Source organism: Thermobia domestica, chromosome 13 (genome assembly GCF_964235325.1).
Source record: "Thermobia domestica chromosome 13, izTheDome1.hap1.1, whole genome shotgun sequence".
Lineage (NCBI taxonomy): Eukaryota > Metazoa > Arthropoda > Insecta > Zygentoma > Lepismatidae > Thermobia > Thermobia domestica.
Genome location: NC_137466.1, coordinates 137,423,005 through 137,440,433, shown reverse-complemented (window position 1 = coordinate 137,440,433; position 17,429 = coordinate 137,423,005). Strand labels below are relative to the sequence as shown.

General features: G+C 35.1%; 1 protein-coding gene across 1 annotated transcript in view; it reads left to right on the top strand.

The window, feature by feature from the left end:
• The window catches only part of LOC145667769 (uncharacterized), a 78,684-nt gene extending 70,007 nt beyond the window's left edge, over positions 1-8,677 (top strand). Inside the window, exon 9 of the mRNA XM_081735209.1 lies at positions 8,377-8,677. Coding sequence (XP_081591335.1) covers positions 8,377-8,552 — 176 coding nt within the window. The 3' untranslated portion in view covers positions 8,553-8,677. The remainder of the gene's footprint in view (positions 1-8,376) is intronic.
• Positions 8,678-17,429: the final 8,752 nt, after the last annotated feature.

Here is a 17,429-nt window from a genome sequence, read left to right as displayed (position 1 = left end):
AACACCACTAATCTCTATTGTCGTATGCTAATATTTTTTTTAACAATGATTTTTCTAGAAAGAAATCTTGCAGAATACTCCTGCTTCTGAAAGGTATATTTTTGCTACTTTTGTCTGCCGTTGGCAACACTACACTTTATTCAGCGAATTATAGTTCAGCATGGAAAGAACGATATGCGTCATAATGAAAGGTGTCATGCGCAGTTACCAAACTTACTTCAGCGAAAAGGAGAGAGAACGATATGGGACATAAATTCGCATAGGGCTTTTAAATTATCTTTCCTCCTCGGTGTCAAGAATTTAACTGACTATTGTGGCAACATAGCAGGTGCTAGAAAGAAGGGAGCGAAGAAATGCATGTAAGAAGGGCGGTGTGTGAAGCATTTGTATCGCGGCAGAGACTTCTGTGTCGAGCTCTATTAGTTTAACAATGATTTTCTCCCAACTATTTAAAACTTGCAGATTATATCATAGTTTTTATTATCAAATGTAATGCTTCTTGATATTGTTTCTTTTATTTAGTAGCGTTGAAGTTTTGTTGTTCAGAGCGAAAAAAAGAAATGTACAGTGTAGCGTGTAATCGGGTAAAGTGGTCAGAAGCAGAGGCGGGTAAAGTGACAATATTGCTTTGCTTGTGCCCACTTTGCACGACGCTTTCAGTTGATCCAAATATTGCTAAATTATGTAATAAATTAGGCTTAATATTTTTGTATTTAAACAGCAGTTCACCTATTACATACTTGCAATGCTAGGTACGCTCATATAGACGTAAGTCTATGTTCTTGATCGAAATAACATAGAAGTTATTAACCTATTTTGTTCTGTTAACAAATAAATGCATTTGATATTTTGAAAGATGGGCCTTCTGTAGCTTCTATTTGAATTATCTTTATTCAGTATTAGCTAATTTTCTTAGGACTACAGGTAACCTACTATAATAACAGTTTCTGACAGTCTTTCAAATTAGGTACTCTTAATACTGAATATAAAGATGCACTTTAACCCCCTAAATTAACTAGTCAATTGAAACCCTTAAATTCTCACACCTTATCATGGCGCCACGAATATCCCATAAGCAAGAGACAGTGTGGGGAAGGGTGTCCATTCTGCCTGACCAAGTCGGGTAAAGTGGACATTTTCTTTGACTTGAAATTATCAATAATTACTTATATCTATCTATCTATCTATCTATATCTATCTCTATATATATATATATATATGGGGGGTGTCTGTGTGCGTCTGCTAATATTTATCCTAATGATAAACGTCAAATGTCACAGTCTGTACGTCACGCTAAATTCTAATAATTACCAGTCATACTAATAGATTTCGTCGGGTGTTAAATACTGAATGCAATTTGTTAATTTAAAACTATTAAGTATGGAGTTTGGGATTGAGCAAACTCAAAATAAATAAATACATTGTTAAAAGCAAACAATTAATACTATTAACTTAGCATAGTTTTAACACCAACAATGTGAGTATTTTACCTCAAAAACCGCTCAATCGATTTCAAGTAACCGTCACTAATATCTTGAACGGAATTTCAAGAATCGACTTTCAAGATTAGACACTTTATAAACAACTCCACCAAATGAGGTTCAGGCACATCATAAATCGATTAATAACTAATTTCTGGCTGTATGTGTTTCATCTTTCTTTTTCTTAACAAATTTCATGAAGTAAGATGACCCGAGTTATGATACGAAAGTGCTTCATCTGGGTTTCAACTTTGGAAAATATATCACAGTGGATTGGCTTTGTGAGTCAAGGTATTCCAAAACTTTGTAGATTCGAACTCGAGTTACAACTTTCCCGAACTATAAATCATGTTTGTATATATTTTAAATATTTCTTATTAATCTTACCTCTTAGTGGTCGAGAAACTGCCACTTCACCTTATCTTCATAACGAGAACAATCATATCTTAATTATGACTTGCAGTGGTTAATTTTTCATTGGGAAGGGATAAGGCTGAACAAAAGAATAACTTGAGAATATTCAACTTATTCTCTATCATGTACCTCCACTATTATCTTCATTAAGATTTCAAGATGTTTACCTTAGTTATAGAAAATCTTTTACCTTAATTACAGGCAACATACGAATAGCGCACAAAAGGTTCATTATTTAAATGATTTAACTTTCACATTCATAAAGTATTAAATTAATAATAAAAATATTGCAACTTTTACTTTTGTCTTGCTATAAATAATTCAGTTGATGAGTACTTACTCATATACTTTTAGTTGATGAGTATTTACTATATGTATCTAAGTGATAACTTCGTATTTATGTAGTATCGGCTTACATACGAGTAGTAATTGTTGGCTGGATGTACGGTCGAAAGAGTACAGAATACAGTTAAATAAAGAAAAAGAATCAGAATTTAATATTTCATCAGTCTTCTAATGGTTATTTCGAGCATGCTTACGAAATGTATATGGTAGTATAGTAATTTTATTACTTAACGAAGTGTCTATAGTAATAACACTAGTTTTATCACGCAATATTTCTAATCCTCATTGTAACAGTTTACAAATATAGAATACTTAAAAATAATCATTTTTGACAACTTACAACTGTTCTTTAAATAACTTTACTGAAAAACATTGGAAAGTCAATTAACAATCTGATTTTAATTCTAAACTCATAATACGATTTACTTCGTTTCTTAGAAGATCTGAATTATATATCAAAATATTAATGGTCTCACTCGCAATATATACAAAAGAAATGTGAAAAATTCTGGTCTTTTAGAAATAAGGCTTTTCCATAAAAATTAGGCTTTTCAGAAAAAAATCAGAAATTTTCACTTTTTAAAATACTTTCTTTGACTCTCTTATTTAAGTACCGTAGTTGTTTCCGTATATGGATCGGGGACGCGGGGGCTCAGTGGTAGAACGTTCACCTCCAGTGTTTGGGGTCGCTGGTTCGATCCCAGCTCTCGCCGAATGGACTTTGTGGTGGACAAACACCGTGCTCGTGGGTTTTCTCGGGTTCTCCCGTTTCCTCCCACTTTCTTCTTTCCACCATTTCACTCATCTCTCATCATCACCGTCTCCTTTAGTCTAACCGGCATAACCGTGGGACGTAAAACTTAAAGATTTCATTTCATTTCCGTATATGGATCTACAATCAACAAAGTCCATTTGTAATATTCAGTACATCTGTGTTCTATGCTCAGTCTGGGACTGGCTGTGTCTTGATTTGAATTCTAAATGATATTCCCATAGTTGCTAGCAAGAGCAAGTTATGCCATATATCATGTCACGAATGTTGGTTGGTTGTCTAATCATTTATCAAATGCCTGGAAATTACATGATAGATATGTTTTACTAGTCGACAAAATTCAAGCTGGCGGACAAGAAAAATGTATCATAAATCAAGAAACAGATACACAACTATTTTTAGTTTGGTATAAAATTTCGTTTACGTATCGTTCTCCGTTTGGAAAATACTTAATGCTAAGTTTTGAATATTCTATTTGAGTTTAATTACAGTTCAGTTTACAAAATTAAAGCCATAAACTTATATATTCTGTTAAATTAGTTTAACATGGTAATAAAAGTTCAGTTTTCATATATAGTGTCAAAATATTTGAATAACAAATTTGTAGATAGTGTTTTAAATCCTCCTCCTTGAAGTTTAAGGACCTGATACTTATAACGAAGTTTTAGTTTTATTTATAAATTTTATATAATAAATAATTTTGTTCCACGAAATCTACTACATTCTAAGAGCAGTTATTGCTATCATTATTAAACATTTAACTGAACAATTTTTGTCATTGAACATTAACCTAATAGCTCTACAATTCATTGGAAGTAGAAAACCCACTGTATGCACGAATTTGTCCTTTTACTTTGCTATCGAATGACCGATTTTTTTTTTTCATTTTTTGAATTTTTCAGGATTTTTTACTTCGGAATGCAGTTATTATTATTATTATTATTATTATTATTATTATTATTATTATTATTATTATTCCTATGATACTAGTAAGAGCGTCTCGTGCCTCTATATGCTTAAAAGAATTTCGCATGAGCAAAGTAAAGAGTTTATAATATCGTCATAGATGATGAAATATGGATTTACAACTATGGCCCCGAAACAAAACAGCAGTCGACAGTATGGTGTTTTGAAAATTAAACTCCACTTTCGAAAGTTAAACGAGCACGGATTGTGGGTAAAGTTATGGTAGAACTTTTTTCTCTACGACTGGCCATGTAGGAATTATACAGTTAGATGATCAACTTACAATAACAACAGAATGGTACGTCACTTTTCGAATTCCGAGTGTCTTTGAAACTTCGAGATTTGCCCACCGATAGTCTTCATTGTCTCACTTTCTGAGATCTTCGCAGTTTCTACAGAAAATTCGAGTCCGTATTCTACCGCACCAGGCTTATTTTTCACGTTTAGCTCCGTCTGACATTGCCTTCTTCCTAAAATTCAAAAAAAAAAAAAAAAAAAAGACTCGAAGACACTACTTTCAAACAAGTGAAGACGTCATCGCAGAAAATAATAATGACATTTCTGATATTGCAGAAAAAAACATTATTTAAAACAAAAAAATATTTGTATCGTGCTTTCTAAAAGTGCAAAAGTGTATTGATACTTGTGGAGACCATTTTGAAAACAATGTAAGAGGTTTTATACCTAGGTATAAGTAAATTGATTTTCCAAAGTGTATCTAAAAGCTTCTGGCATTCCTCTCGTATTTAATATTTAATTCTAGAATATTGTTAGCATTTAACACGAAAAAATACCTGTACTCAAATACTAATCATGGACGTTATTGCGCTAAATAAAAGAATATGCGGGAATATAAAACCCTCATGTATCGTTTTCGGGGAACCAAATTTCTTTGTAAACTTAAAAATTAATGCTATACGAGAATCATTACACTTGCTGAGCAAAAACTGGCGCTGAAATATACACTCATTCAGCTCTTCACTGTGGCACCAGAACGATGACAGTACGTAGTATGGTTAATGAGGTATAAGCTAAAAGTATAATTAACTCTTAAATTTTAATTTCTCTTTAACTATAATAGTGTCCAGAAATATAAGCCGATAGATTATGTTGAGTTGAACAAAATAAAATGTTCGTGGGCAAATTCTGATCCGAAGTTTTCGGGAAAATAATTTTAAAACTACTTTTTAGAAACGATAAAAAGTGTATCATCCTTTGAGAATATTAATTGACACTTTTTTATTTATTTTGCTGAAAGAAATTTTTCTTATTTAAGTATAGCATAAGTAGCAAAATACTGTACATTGTGTTAACTAACTGCAATGTCGTTCCATAGAAAATCAGCACCCGGGGCGAGAGTATACGACGGCGCCCCATACATATATTCCAAGTAATTTTTCCTCTCTTTTCCCCTTTTCTCTCTCCAGAAATTTGCGCCCTCTTACTTCGGCGCCCGAGACCGTCGCCCCGCTCGCCCCTCCGTACGGCACGGTACTGACTTAACTGACCATACCTATTGTTGTTTGTCATTTTCTAAATCTAACACTACTTTATAAACATACTACTTTAATTAAAATCAAATATAAATTGAAGTCAAACTACATTACAGAAGAATGATGTAATGAACTTTTGTGTCTTATTCTATTGAAAACTTTGTTCCAAGGCTTTGAAATTGTAATCCTTTTGTTTGTTTGTTATTTAAAAAAAGACTCATTATATATTTTAAGTGTCTAAAATGATATTAGTTTTTAACAAAAAAAAATGTCCAAAGATGATATATTTACCTACTAATAGATTTGACTGGGCTGAAGAAATTGATACGGGCGAGTGTAAATCCTCATGTGTGGTTTTCGAGAAAGTCGGTAAAAAGACTTTTTGTAGAGGCCTAAAATTGATATTGTACGATACCATGTTACTTATTAAGCTGAAACTGATCTTCAAGTATACACTAATCAATTTTTTCACTATGACACTAGTAAGATGACAGTATATGAAGTATGATCAGAAAGTTCGGTAAATGTAGTTGCCCAGCGCCACATAAAGAAGTTTTATCCATTTCAACAAGTAAGCCCGATAATCTGAACCTTTGGGAGAGTCAGTGTCAAATTTGATCGAGTTGTGGCATGTCAGTTGGATTCCTGAAACTGAAAACTAAGGGCATGTTAAAAGTGTTTGCCGTGCATTATAGATTTCAAGCCGCGTCGACAAGTTTTGTTTAAGCTGCAAAAAAAGTGTCAAAAGAGCTCACAAAATGTTAAAAATCAGTGTATGGCCTTAAAGCGGTAACATTGAAGGCTGTTTGCAAAATTGGTATGAGCGATTCAAAAGCGCCAGTGAGTCGGTTGAAGACGAGCAACCATTGGGATCTCCGTCGACGTCAAAAATATACAGAAACGTGCAAAACGTTGCACAAATTTATTGAAACAGGTGAATGATTATTCGAGAATTTTCCGAATAACTGAATATCTCGTATAGGTCCGTGCAGCTAATTTTAACCGCACATTTACAAACGAGAACCGTGACTGTGAAATTTGTTTCCCACTTCGTATTTGATCTGCGAGGTTTTGGCCAAAAAATATTGTTGTCTTCACATCCGCCGTACTCTCCGGATATAGCACTATAAGACTTCTAGCTCTTCTAAAATAAAATCAAAGGCGTGCTAGAAGAAGACGTTTCGACACAGTTCTCGACATTGATATGGTGACGACAGCGCAGTTGAAGACTCTGAAGAAAGAAGATTTCCAGAAGTGCTTCCAATTGTGGAAACAAGTGCATCACAAGCCAAGAGGGGGTACTTTGAAGGAGATTGATTCGTATTTGATGTAAGCTTATTACTTTGTTCGTATAAAATGATTCATCATACCTCATACAACATGGTTAATGAGATAAACTCCGAAGTTTACGAGTCTTCGTCCCTGTGAGGGAACGACATTATACGACAGCACGGTTTGAAGCAACCGGACAAACCTTTTTCACCATTCAGTGATCGCCGCAGGGTCTGCCCGGTTCCTCGCCACGGTCAATACCGCCTTGCACTGTATTACCTGCAGTTCGGAACTTACTATGTCTCTCTCCGGTCGCCACTGTATGAGTCTAATTAATGCGCTCAACTTAACCGTCTATGGCCCAGGGATCGAGTCCCTGTTCAGGCGCCATTTTACGAGTCTTCGTCCCTGTTCGTGCTCTATTTTACGAGTCTTCGTCCCTGTGAGGGAACTACATTATACGACGGCACGGTTTCGCGCGTCACGGACAAACCATTCTCACCATTCAGTAATCCCCACAGGGTCTGCCCGGTTCCTCGCCCCGGTCAATACAGCCTTGCACTGTATTACCTGCAGGTTCGGAACTTACTATGTTTCTCTCCGGTCGCCACTGTATGAATCTGATTAATGCGCTCAACTTAACGGTCTACGGTCCAGTTTCGGGAGGTAGCATTTGTTAGACGATCTAAAATGTACTCTTGAGAACATGTGAAATTATCATCTACTCTCACATACTTGTCACAATAAATGTCATGCACTTACATCATATTTGATACGTTTCCCTGGAAATAGAATAGAAAACACATACACGTTTAGTGCCTATTTATTATTAAAATTAAAAATACCTGTTATATTACATACGATAGTTTAACAACGTTTGCCTCTGAAATATTATTGATTCGTAGGATGAATATTCGAAAATTAAAATATTAAATATATTCATTGTCTCAGGCCTGTCTTACACGTGAGAATGTCCAATCTCTAAGCACAAGTCCGTACCTTTCTTGCGATCCACTTCATCCACTAATATTAAATGTTCATACTGCCTCTTCTGCCAAGGAAACGGAATGTTAATGTCGTATCTCCATTGCATTTAGCGTATTTTCGTTCAACTCTATGTACGACGAACTGCATAATGTCATTGTCGGCGAACAGTCAATTTGTGTTCGCCTTTCATTGTGAACTTCTGCGCGCAATTATTCTTTGTTCCTCATAAAGTCTCTCTTTTCCAGCTGTTTTTCGATCACGAGACTGGGTGTGGTAAAATTTTAAATTAATATTAATTAGTTATGTGATAGTAAAATACACTAAAATATTAATTGTATATTTCCACAAACTGTTTGTAAAATATCACCTTTAACTTTAGCGTTTAAGCGCAGTCGCAATTGTGTAACTTTTGGGAACCACTCTTCAGTTCTCTTCTTTCTTTTCTTCTACCAATGTTTCCTTTGGTACCACCAGGTGGCAGCATAATCGAAGAACGGCACAGACAAGGCGAACTAAACGAATTTGGATTATCATCACCATTAAGGTGTACTTTCTCTCTATGCACAATGAGTACTTTCTCTCTATGCACAAAATTATGCTAAATATATTTACTAAGATATACTTAATGTTTTGAAATTTATTGCAGGTCTGCGATTCGGTTTAATGCAAATAAAAGTTGGATTAGTTTCGATGTTATCCAAGTATGAATTTCACGTATCAGAGAAAACAGAAATTCCTTTAACTTTTAAACAAGATTCACTTGTTCTGGAAGCATCCAATGGAATTTGGTTGAAAGTCTTGCCCAGAAGTGAGGATAAATAGCTTCAGTTTCTCTTGTTTTCCTTTTCTTTTGTTTCTATCTTAATTGTATGCCTGTTTTACTGTATAACTTAATGAAATTTTTATATAGATTGAAAGAAAAATAAATTTTTCTTTCTTAATGTTCAGTAGAGTTCTTTTATTTCATTTATTTATTTACCTTATAGTTTTTATTATCACTTTTCAATAGATATGAAATACAATTTTTAATTTAGTGCCCTTTAGACTCAAGAAGATAGATAATAATTAGTGGAAGGGAAAAGTTCTGAAAAAATTGTAGAATGGAAATGTGCGAGAAGCCTGATAATATCTCGTAATGTATTTGATGAAGTTCTGTTATAAAGGTTGAATCGAATCTAAATAATTAAATTTCAATTTAATTTCGAGTCTCCATGTATGACCATCAATTATTTGCAGTGCATAGTTAAGTCGATTTTATTTTTAACTCAGATTTGACTTTCAATTCCTGATGGGTAAACCAATTAATTGTAATTGGCTATGGAATCAAGTTTAAATAAATAATTTGAGTTCGGTTTGGCCTAAGTTTTACAACAGCTGGATATGCAAACTAAATTCGCACATGTTAAACTTTTTCATATAAACATATTGCCTATATTCATCGTGCTAGCCTTACGGAATTGTAGTCGATTCCACGGGTTCAAAGTTCAGGTCTCCAAGCCTTATATTAAACTGAGGGTACCGATTAATTAAAGCTATGTAACTCTCAATCTGTGGAATCTTGTTTCCCCGCGATAATCCAGGTCTTTAGGGAAATGGATAGATAATCAATGAGAGCACAGTATACGCTTAAAATAACAAGCTTCAAATTTTACTTTGTATTTTGTACTACTGTAATAAAAGTGTTCCTGTAATTTAGCTTCACTAGGAACAACAGTGTTGACTTTCACTCAAGTATAAAGTTAATTTCGCAAAGAAAGGATGTGATTATTGAAACAGCAAAACTTAGTTAATAAAATCTTATGATAAAATATCTAGAAAACAATATTTACATGAGTTCATTTTAGTTAATTTCCTACGAAGCAATAGCAGTATTAGAAAAGATTTTCTATTTTACCTAGAATAGGTTGTGAGGTGAATAACCTCAACCAATTAAATCAAATTACTTGATTTAATAAAAAGACACTGAGTTTGAGTATTAGAAATACAATTTTTAATTTATAAAACGCACAACAAAATCTGATAAAAATATTTTTTAAAAAATGTTAGATGACAACAAACTACAAATATCAATCTCATTCTATTGAATGTTCAATCTACAGTGTTTGAGATTAACTTATTTTTAATCAATTTAATACAATAATATTAAATAAGATTTCTCAATCTAATTGCAATTTTCAAAAATACTGATTTCAAACTGTACTTCTGAACACGAATAACGTTTGCCTAATTAGAAATCCACAATTCCAGACGGTTTTAAAGTACTTGGTAATTGCCAAATCAGTTTGTATCAGATGACTTCTTTTGATTGTTAAGTATTAATATATTTCTTGCTAAATATTGTGCATTTTTATAATAAAAATTACAATATATAATCGATACTATGTGATCAAAAGTATCCGGACACCTAGCTGAAAATGACTTACAAGTTCGTGGCGCCCTCCATTGGTACTGCTGGAATTCAATATGGTGTTGGCCCACCCTTAGCCTTGATGACAGCTTCCCCTCCTGTAGACATACTTTCAATCAGGTGCTGGAAGGTTTCTTGAGGAATGGAAGCCCATTCTTCACGGAGTGTTGAACTGAGGAGAGGTATCAATGTAGGTCAGTGAGGCCTGGCACGAAGTCGGCGTTCCAAAACATCTCAAAGGTGTTCTATTGGATTCAAGTCAGGACTCTGTGCAGGCCAGTCCATTACAGGGATGCTATGGACGTGCAACCACTCCGCCACAGGCCGTGCAGTATGAACATTTGCTCGATCGTGTTGAAAGATGCAATCGCCATCCCCGAATTGCTCTTCAACAGTGGGAAGCAAGAGGGTGCTTAAAACATCAATGTAGGCCTGCGCTGTGAGAGTGTCACGCAAAACAAGGGGTGCAAACCCCCTCCAAGAAAAACACGACCACACCATAACACCACCACCTCCGAATTTTACTGTTGGCACTACACACGCTGACAGATGCCGTTCACCGGGCATTTGCCATACTCACACCATGCCATCGGATCGCCACATTGTGTACCGTGATTCGTCACTCCACACAACGTTTTTCCACTGTTCAATCACCCAATGTTTACGCTCCTTACACCAACCGAGGCATCATTTGGTATTTACCTGCGTAATGTGTGGCTTATAAGTAGCCGCTCGACCATGAAATCCAAGTTTTCTCACCTCACGCCTAACTGTTATAGTACTTGGAGTGGATCCTGATGCAGTTTGGAATTCCTGTGTGATGGTCTGGATAGATGCCTGCCTATTACACTTTACGACCCTCTTCAACTGTTGGCGGTCTCTGTCAGTCAACAGATGAGGTCGGTCTGTACGCTTTTGTGCTGTACGTGTCCCTTTACGTTTCTACTTCACCACATATCAGACACAGTGGACCTACAGATGTTTAGGACTGTGGAAATCTCGCGTACAGACTTCTAACACAAGTGATACCCAATCCCCTGACCACGGTCAAAGTCCGTGAGTTCCGCGGAACGCCTCATTCTACTTTCTCACTATGTCTAATGACTACTGAGGTCGCTGATAATGAGTATCTGGCAGTAGGTGGCAGCACAATGCACCTGATGTGAAAAACGTATGTTTTTGGGGGTGTCCGGATACTTTTGATCACATAGTGTATCTCTAGAAGTTGATTACTGTTCAAGAAACTGAAGAAAAAGAGGAGGAAGGAAATTCTGTTTGATGCTACAGGATTAAAGAAGTAAGGAAGAAAATAAGATAAAATCTTTACTAGTTGGATTTATTTATATGTCATGAATTTTAATTTTGAGCATTAAAAAAATAATAGTAAAAGTGAAATAGAGTTTATGGGCATCTTGTATCCATGGTACAAATATCCATGTTACCGCTTGGTAAAAATAATTTTGGACCTTAAGCCTTCTCATTCTAGGTAATTCTTGTATGCTTAACGCATAGGTTAATATTAGGTGCTTAAATTAATTCTTGCTATTGTCTAATAGAGGCCAGTAGTTGTGCTGTAGCGGAAAATGACACTAACATATATTAAATTCTATCAGTTGGTTTTAATATCAATGTAAGATCTGAGATTAGAGTGAAATGAACACAATTATCCATTGCCTTGAAAACGTCAGATTTTGTACCAGCAAAAAAGCATTTGAGAGGAGTCTCATAAATCGAAGAGCAAATTGCTATACAGAGCTGTTTTTTGTTTCTTCGAACATTATATATACGCATAGAAATGTTATAAATTAAAATTTCTTCTTTGCTTTTCTTCGATCTGAGAAGAATATAATAAAATATAACAATGTTTAAAATCTGGTGTTTTCATACTACTAAGGGGCCGCGATGGCTCAGTGGTAGAGCGTTCATCTCTGGTGCTTGGGGTCCTGGGTTCGATCCCAGCCCCCGCCAAGTGAACTTTGTGGTGGATAAACATCGTGTGCGTGGGTTTTCCCGGGGTTTTCCCGTTTCTTCCCACTTTTTTCATTTCATTCATTACTCATCATCACCGTCTCCTTTAGCCTAACCGGCATAACCGTGGGACGTAAAACTCAAAGATTTCATTTCTTTTTTCAGGCTACTATTTGTTTTATAATTGTTTGTGTAAAGAGAAAGTGTTCATCTCCACTTCTTTAGTTATTTCAAAAGTAATTTTGTAGTTTAGTTGTCCTATATTAAAATAATTGTTTCTAGTTGCTGTTCGGAATTTCTAGTTGATTGATTTATGATTGCAGAAATTGGTAATACCAAGGCGAGACAGTATCATTATGTAGTTATGTTTGTGGGGGGCGCTAAGTCTGGGCCAAGTTCTTGTTTTGCAATCCGATTTGTTTCTTTTATTATTATTCTTTTCCAAGTTGGCGATCAAAATTTCCATTGTGCATTGTTTCTTTATTCGTATTGTGTTTTTGTCTTATCCGGCCGTGATATCTAATATATGTATTTTATTCGGTGGCAGTTGGGTAAATCAATTTTAAGAACATCACATTATGCATATTCATTCTACTTTGGTGTTTATTTTATTCAGTGTATCGTTTGTGGATAATGAGATTCCATAGTCACAAGTATTTGAGCGTTTTTTTCCTGAACTTTCCAGTTTGATCATTTTTTCGCAGTTTACTTTGTTTAGCCAACTAACAAAGACTTGAACTTAGGATCCAACGACAGTGAATACACACGATGAAAAAATATTATTTTCATTTTTTATATTGTTCTTTGTTAAATGATGTTTTTCTCTTTTCATTTTTCTCTTTTCTCATTTCATCATGGAATCCATGTGTCACCCGAAAAGTGGGAAAAGCTTCCGAAGGACAACCCTTTCAATAAAATATAATGTATCGTTCTTTATACTGAGAAAAAATGTATGAGGTGTACGTAAAAACGTATGTTACATTTGTAAATCCTGTAGTTTTTAGACTTAACGTACAGCAAACGTATAACTGAAAACGCATGTTTTATAATACAGAGTGATACTTTTAAAACTCACAGATTTCATTTGGGTCTAGGATTTCTAACTGAGGTCCGATTTTCATGTGGTTTGTTGCAAATGATCAAGTAAGGATGGGACTATGTTTACTGGTTAAAATTCATCCAGGGTAATATCGGCCACACCTCATGAAAAACAGCAAATATTCGCCAGTGTACCTTGCAATTGGAATGAGGTTTGGATTTTTGAAGCGAAATTGCAGAATACAAATTAAGTGTTAGTCAGAATACAAATTAAGTTTTAGCGGTAACACCCAAAAATCCCATGTTAAATAGCTACAGCCGATTTCTTGCGACAAACAACGTAGAGATTTCTTGGGTGACCTAAGGAGTCAATAAATGACATTTTCCACAAGAGCTGCCTACAGGGTTCGATGCTTCCCTGTCTCTCTCACAAGTAAACCTTACGTTTGGGTGAATTGAGTTGCTGACTGAGACACATATGAGAAAGTAGTACTAAATGTGGTCAGTATTTCAGTGAAGTTGTAGGTGCGAAGCTCCAGGGGTTTAGGAGATACAGCTACCAGAACATCACATGGAAGTATAGAATAGTCTTCATACAGTTGGAGGTAAAACGCCTGTAAGACCTCTCGTAACGGCAAAGGGTGAATAACAAATATATGGGTACATATTAGGGCTAGAGGGAAGTCATATAGTAAGGGTATACCTGACGGCGGCCATCTTGAAATCCGCCATTTTGAATTAAGGTTCCAAAATAGGAATAGGGTCATATGATACATGATTTAAGGCGCAAATTTAATCAGAAGAACAATGGTGACGTTAATTTTGATTTAAGCGCAATTGGTAAAAAGTTACAGGGAAATTAAATATTGTTGCAGCATATGTATTAGTCCTTTACCCAGCCTTATAAATTTTGTGTTAATGATAATAAAATAATTAAATAAAAATCAGGTGGATAAATATTAGGTCTATGGTGAGAGTTGCCTTGATGGCGGCCCTGTTCAAACCCGCCATTTTGAATCAGACAAAAGTTTTAAATAGCGAGCGAGAAATAGATGTGAACAGGATACAAGAAAAACAACGAAATAGCGTGCAAGTACAGCATCAAAGAACTAACATTGTAACGCCACCATTGTATTTCTGATTAACTCCTAGCCCGAAATCATCTATTGCATTACTCTATTCCCATTTAATTTTGTGCTGGTTAATGATAAAGCAAAAATGGTTATACCGTTGGATTCATGGTAAAATTTGCTACTAATAAGGTGTCTCTGTTATGCGTTTTGTTTATATTCCCTGCAACAATATTTAATTTCCCTGTAACTTTTTACCAATTGCGCGTAAATCAAAATTAACGTCACCATTGTTCTTCTGATTACATTTGCGCCTTAAATCATGTATCACATGACCCTATTCCTATTTTAAAAACTTAACCTTAATTCAAAATGGCGGATTTCAAGATGGCCGCCGTCAGGTATACCCTTACTATATGACTTCCCCTTAGCCCTAATATGTACCCATATATTTGTTATTCACCTTTTGTCGTTACAAGATATCTTACAGAGCTTTTACCTCCAACTGTATGAAGACTATTCTGTACTTCCATGTGATGTTCTGGTAGCTGTATCTCATAAACCCCTGGAGCTTCGCACCTACAACTTCACTGAAATACTGACCACATTTTGTACTACTTTCTCATATGTGTTTCACAAGTAAACCTTACGTTTGGGTGAATCGAGTTGCTGACTGAGACACATATGAGAAAGTAGTACTAAATGTGGTTAGTTTTTCAGTGAAGTTGTAGGTGCGAAGCTCCAGGGGTTTAGAAGATACAGCTACCAGAACATCACATGGAAGTACGGAACAGTCTTCATACAGTTGGAGGTAAAATCTCTGTAAGACCTCTTGTAACGACGAACAGGTTAATAACAAATATATGGGTACATATTAGGGCTAGAGAGAAGTCATATAGTAACCGTATACCTGACGGCGGCCATCTTGAAATCCGCCATTTTGAATTAAGGTTTCAAAATAGGAATAGGGTCATGTGATACATGATTTAAGGCGCAAATTTAACCAGGAGAACAATGGTGACGTTAATTTTGATTTACGCGCAATTGGTAAAAAGTTACAGGGAAATTAAATATTGTTACAGCATATGTATTAGTCCTTTAGCCAACCTTGTAAATTTTGTGTTAATGATAGTAATTAAATAAAAAGCAGGTGGATAAATATTAGGTCTATGGTAAGAGTTGCCTTGATGGCGGCCATGTTCAAATCCGCCATTTTGAATCAGACAAAAGTTTTAAACAAAACGCATAACAGTGACACCTTATTAATAGCAAATTTTACCATAAATTCAACGCTATAACCATTTTTGCTTTATCATTAACCAGCACAAAATTAAATGGGAATAGAGTAATGCAAAGGATGACTTGGGCTAGAAGCTAATCAGAAATACAATGGTGGCGTAACAAATGCTGGTTAATGATAAAGCAAAAATGGTTATAGCGTTGGATTTATGGTAAAATTTGCTATTAATAAGGTGTCACTGTTATGCGTTTTGTTTAAAGCTTTTGTCTGATTCAAAATGGCGGATTTGAACATGGCCGCCATCAAGGCAACTCTTACCATAGACCTAATATTTATCCACCTGCTTTTTATTTAATTATTATCATTAACACAAAATTTACAAGGTGCGCTAAAGGACTAATACATATGCTGTAACAATATTTAATTTCCCTGTAACTTTTTACCAATTGCGTGTAAATAAAAATTAACGTCACCATTGTTCTTCTGGTTAAATTTGCGTCTTAAATCATGTATCACATGACCCTATTCCTATTTTAAAAACTTAACCTTAATTCAAAATGGCGGATTTCAAGATGGGCGCCGTCAGGTATACCCTTACTATATGACTTCTCCCTAGTCCTAATATGTACCCATATATTTGTTATTCACCTTTTGTCGTTACAAGAGGTCTTACAGAGATTTTACCTCCAACTGTATAAAGACTATTCTGTACTTCCATGTGATGTTCTGGTAGCTGTATCTCCTAAACCCCTGGAGCTTCGCACCTACAACTTCACTGAAATACTAACCACATTTTTTACTACTTTTTCAGATATGTCTCAGTCAGCAACTCGATTCACCCAAACGTAAGGTTTACTTGTCAGAAGCGATCCTGTTTCTTCCAATTTATTCACTAGCGACGATTGGTATATTATGTTATTATCTGGGGCAGAACGTGAGGCAAATTTGTTTCTAAATCACCTTCGAGAAGCAACAACAGATTCCGTTTACAAAAATCTTTTAAGGATAAACTCATGTTGCTCCAAAAAGTACACTATTCTCACTGTGTCCTAATTATACTCACACAGTAGCACAGAATTGTACAGCGCAATTCCCAATACAACGGCCCAGTTTCCTATTTCTTATTCTTACTGACCTTGGCGAAGTTTCCATGTACAAAGAAAATTCAAATCTTCACACCGCATCGCACTTGATTCCAATTAGTCCAGTCAAATTAGGTTTTAACCCAGACATTTAAAATAACAAAACGAAACTTGCTGGAATATGTAGTACTAGTTATGATGTACTTCTGGCAAAAAATCTCATAGAATCCCGTGACAGGTTTTGGAACTATGACGTCATCAATATGGCTGCCATCAAAATTCATAGTGAAACCTTTGAATGCATATAACTTTTCACGTAATAAATCCAAGACGTTCGTTTTTGTGAAAAACTAAAGAGAACTGATTGGAAAATTTGTAGATTAAATTATAGTAGTTAAATCGAAGGTTCCCTTTGAAATATTTCCACATAAACTGCAAAAATTCAGTTTTTTGAATACGTGTTTTGAAGTTTGCACGTAAATATTTCCCTGACTATAGATTACTAATACACGTTTTTGACATAATATTGTAGGCTATTTTAGTAGCTTTAATCCGACACCAGTTTTATTTCTCTACCGAAACAAGTAAAGGAGCTACGTGAATTTATATTGTGAAGCATGCGATCCGCAACGAGTGCTGAATGAACATAAAGTCTAATTCTATTTACAGATTCATAGCAAATGGTCAGAGGTATTGTAGATTTCTTTTACCAGCTACCTCGTTGGAGTGGATAAGGAAGGTATGAACCTGCTATGATAGCTATTTTGAATTCTATCATTTGGGATTTCAATAAATTGTTGAAACAAGATTTTGCACTACTTAAATATTTACACTGCCGTTATGAGTAACGTACGAAATAATATTGAAGATTGAAATTCTTATATCAACACTTAT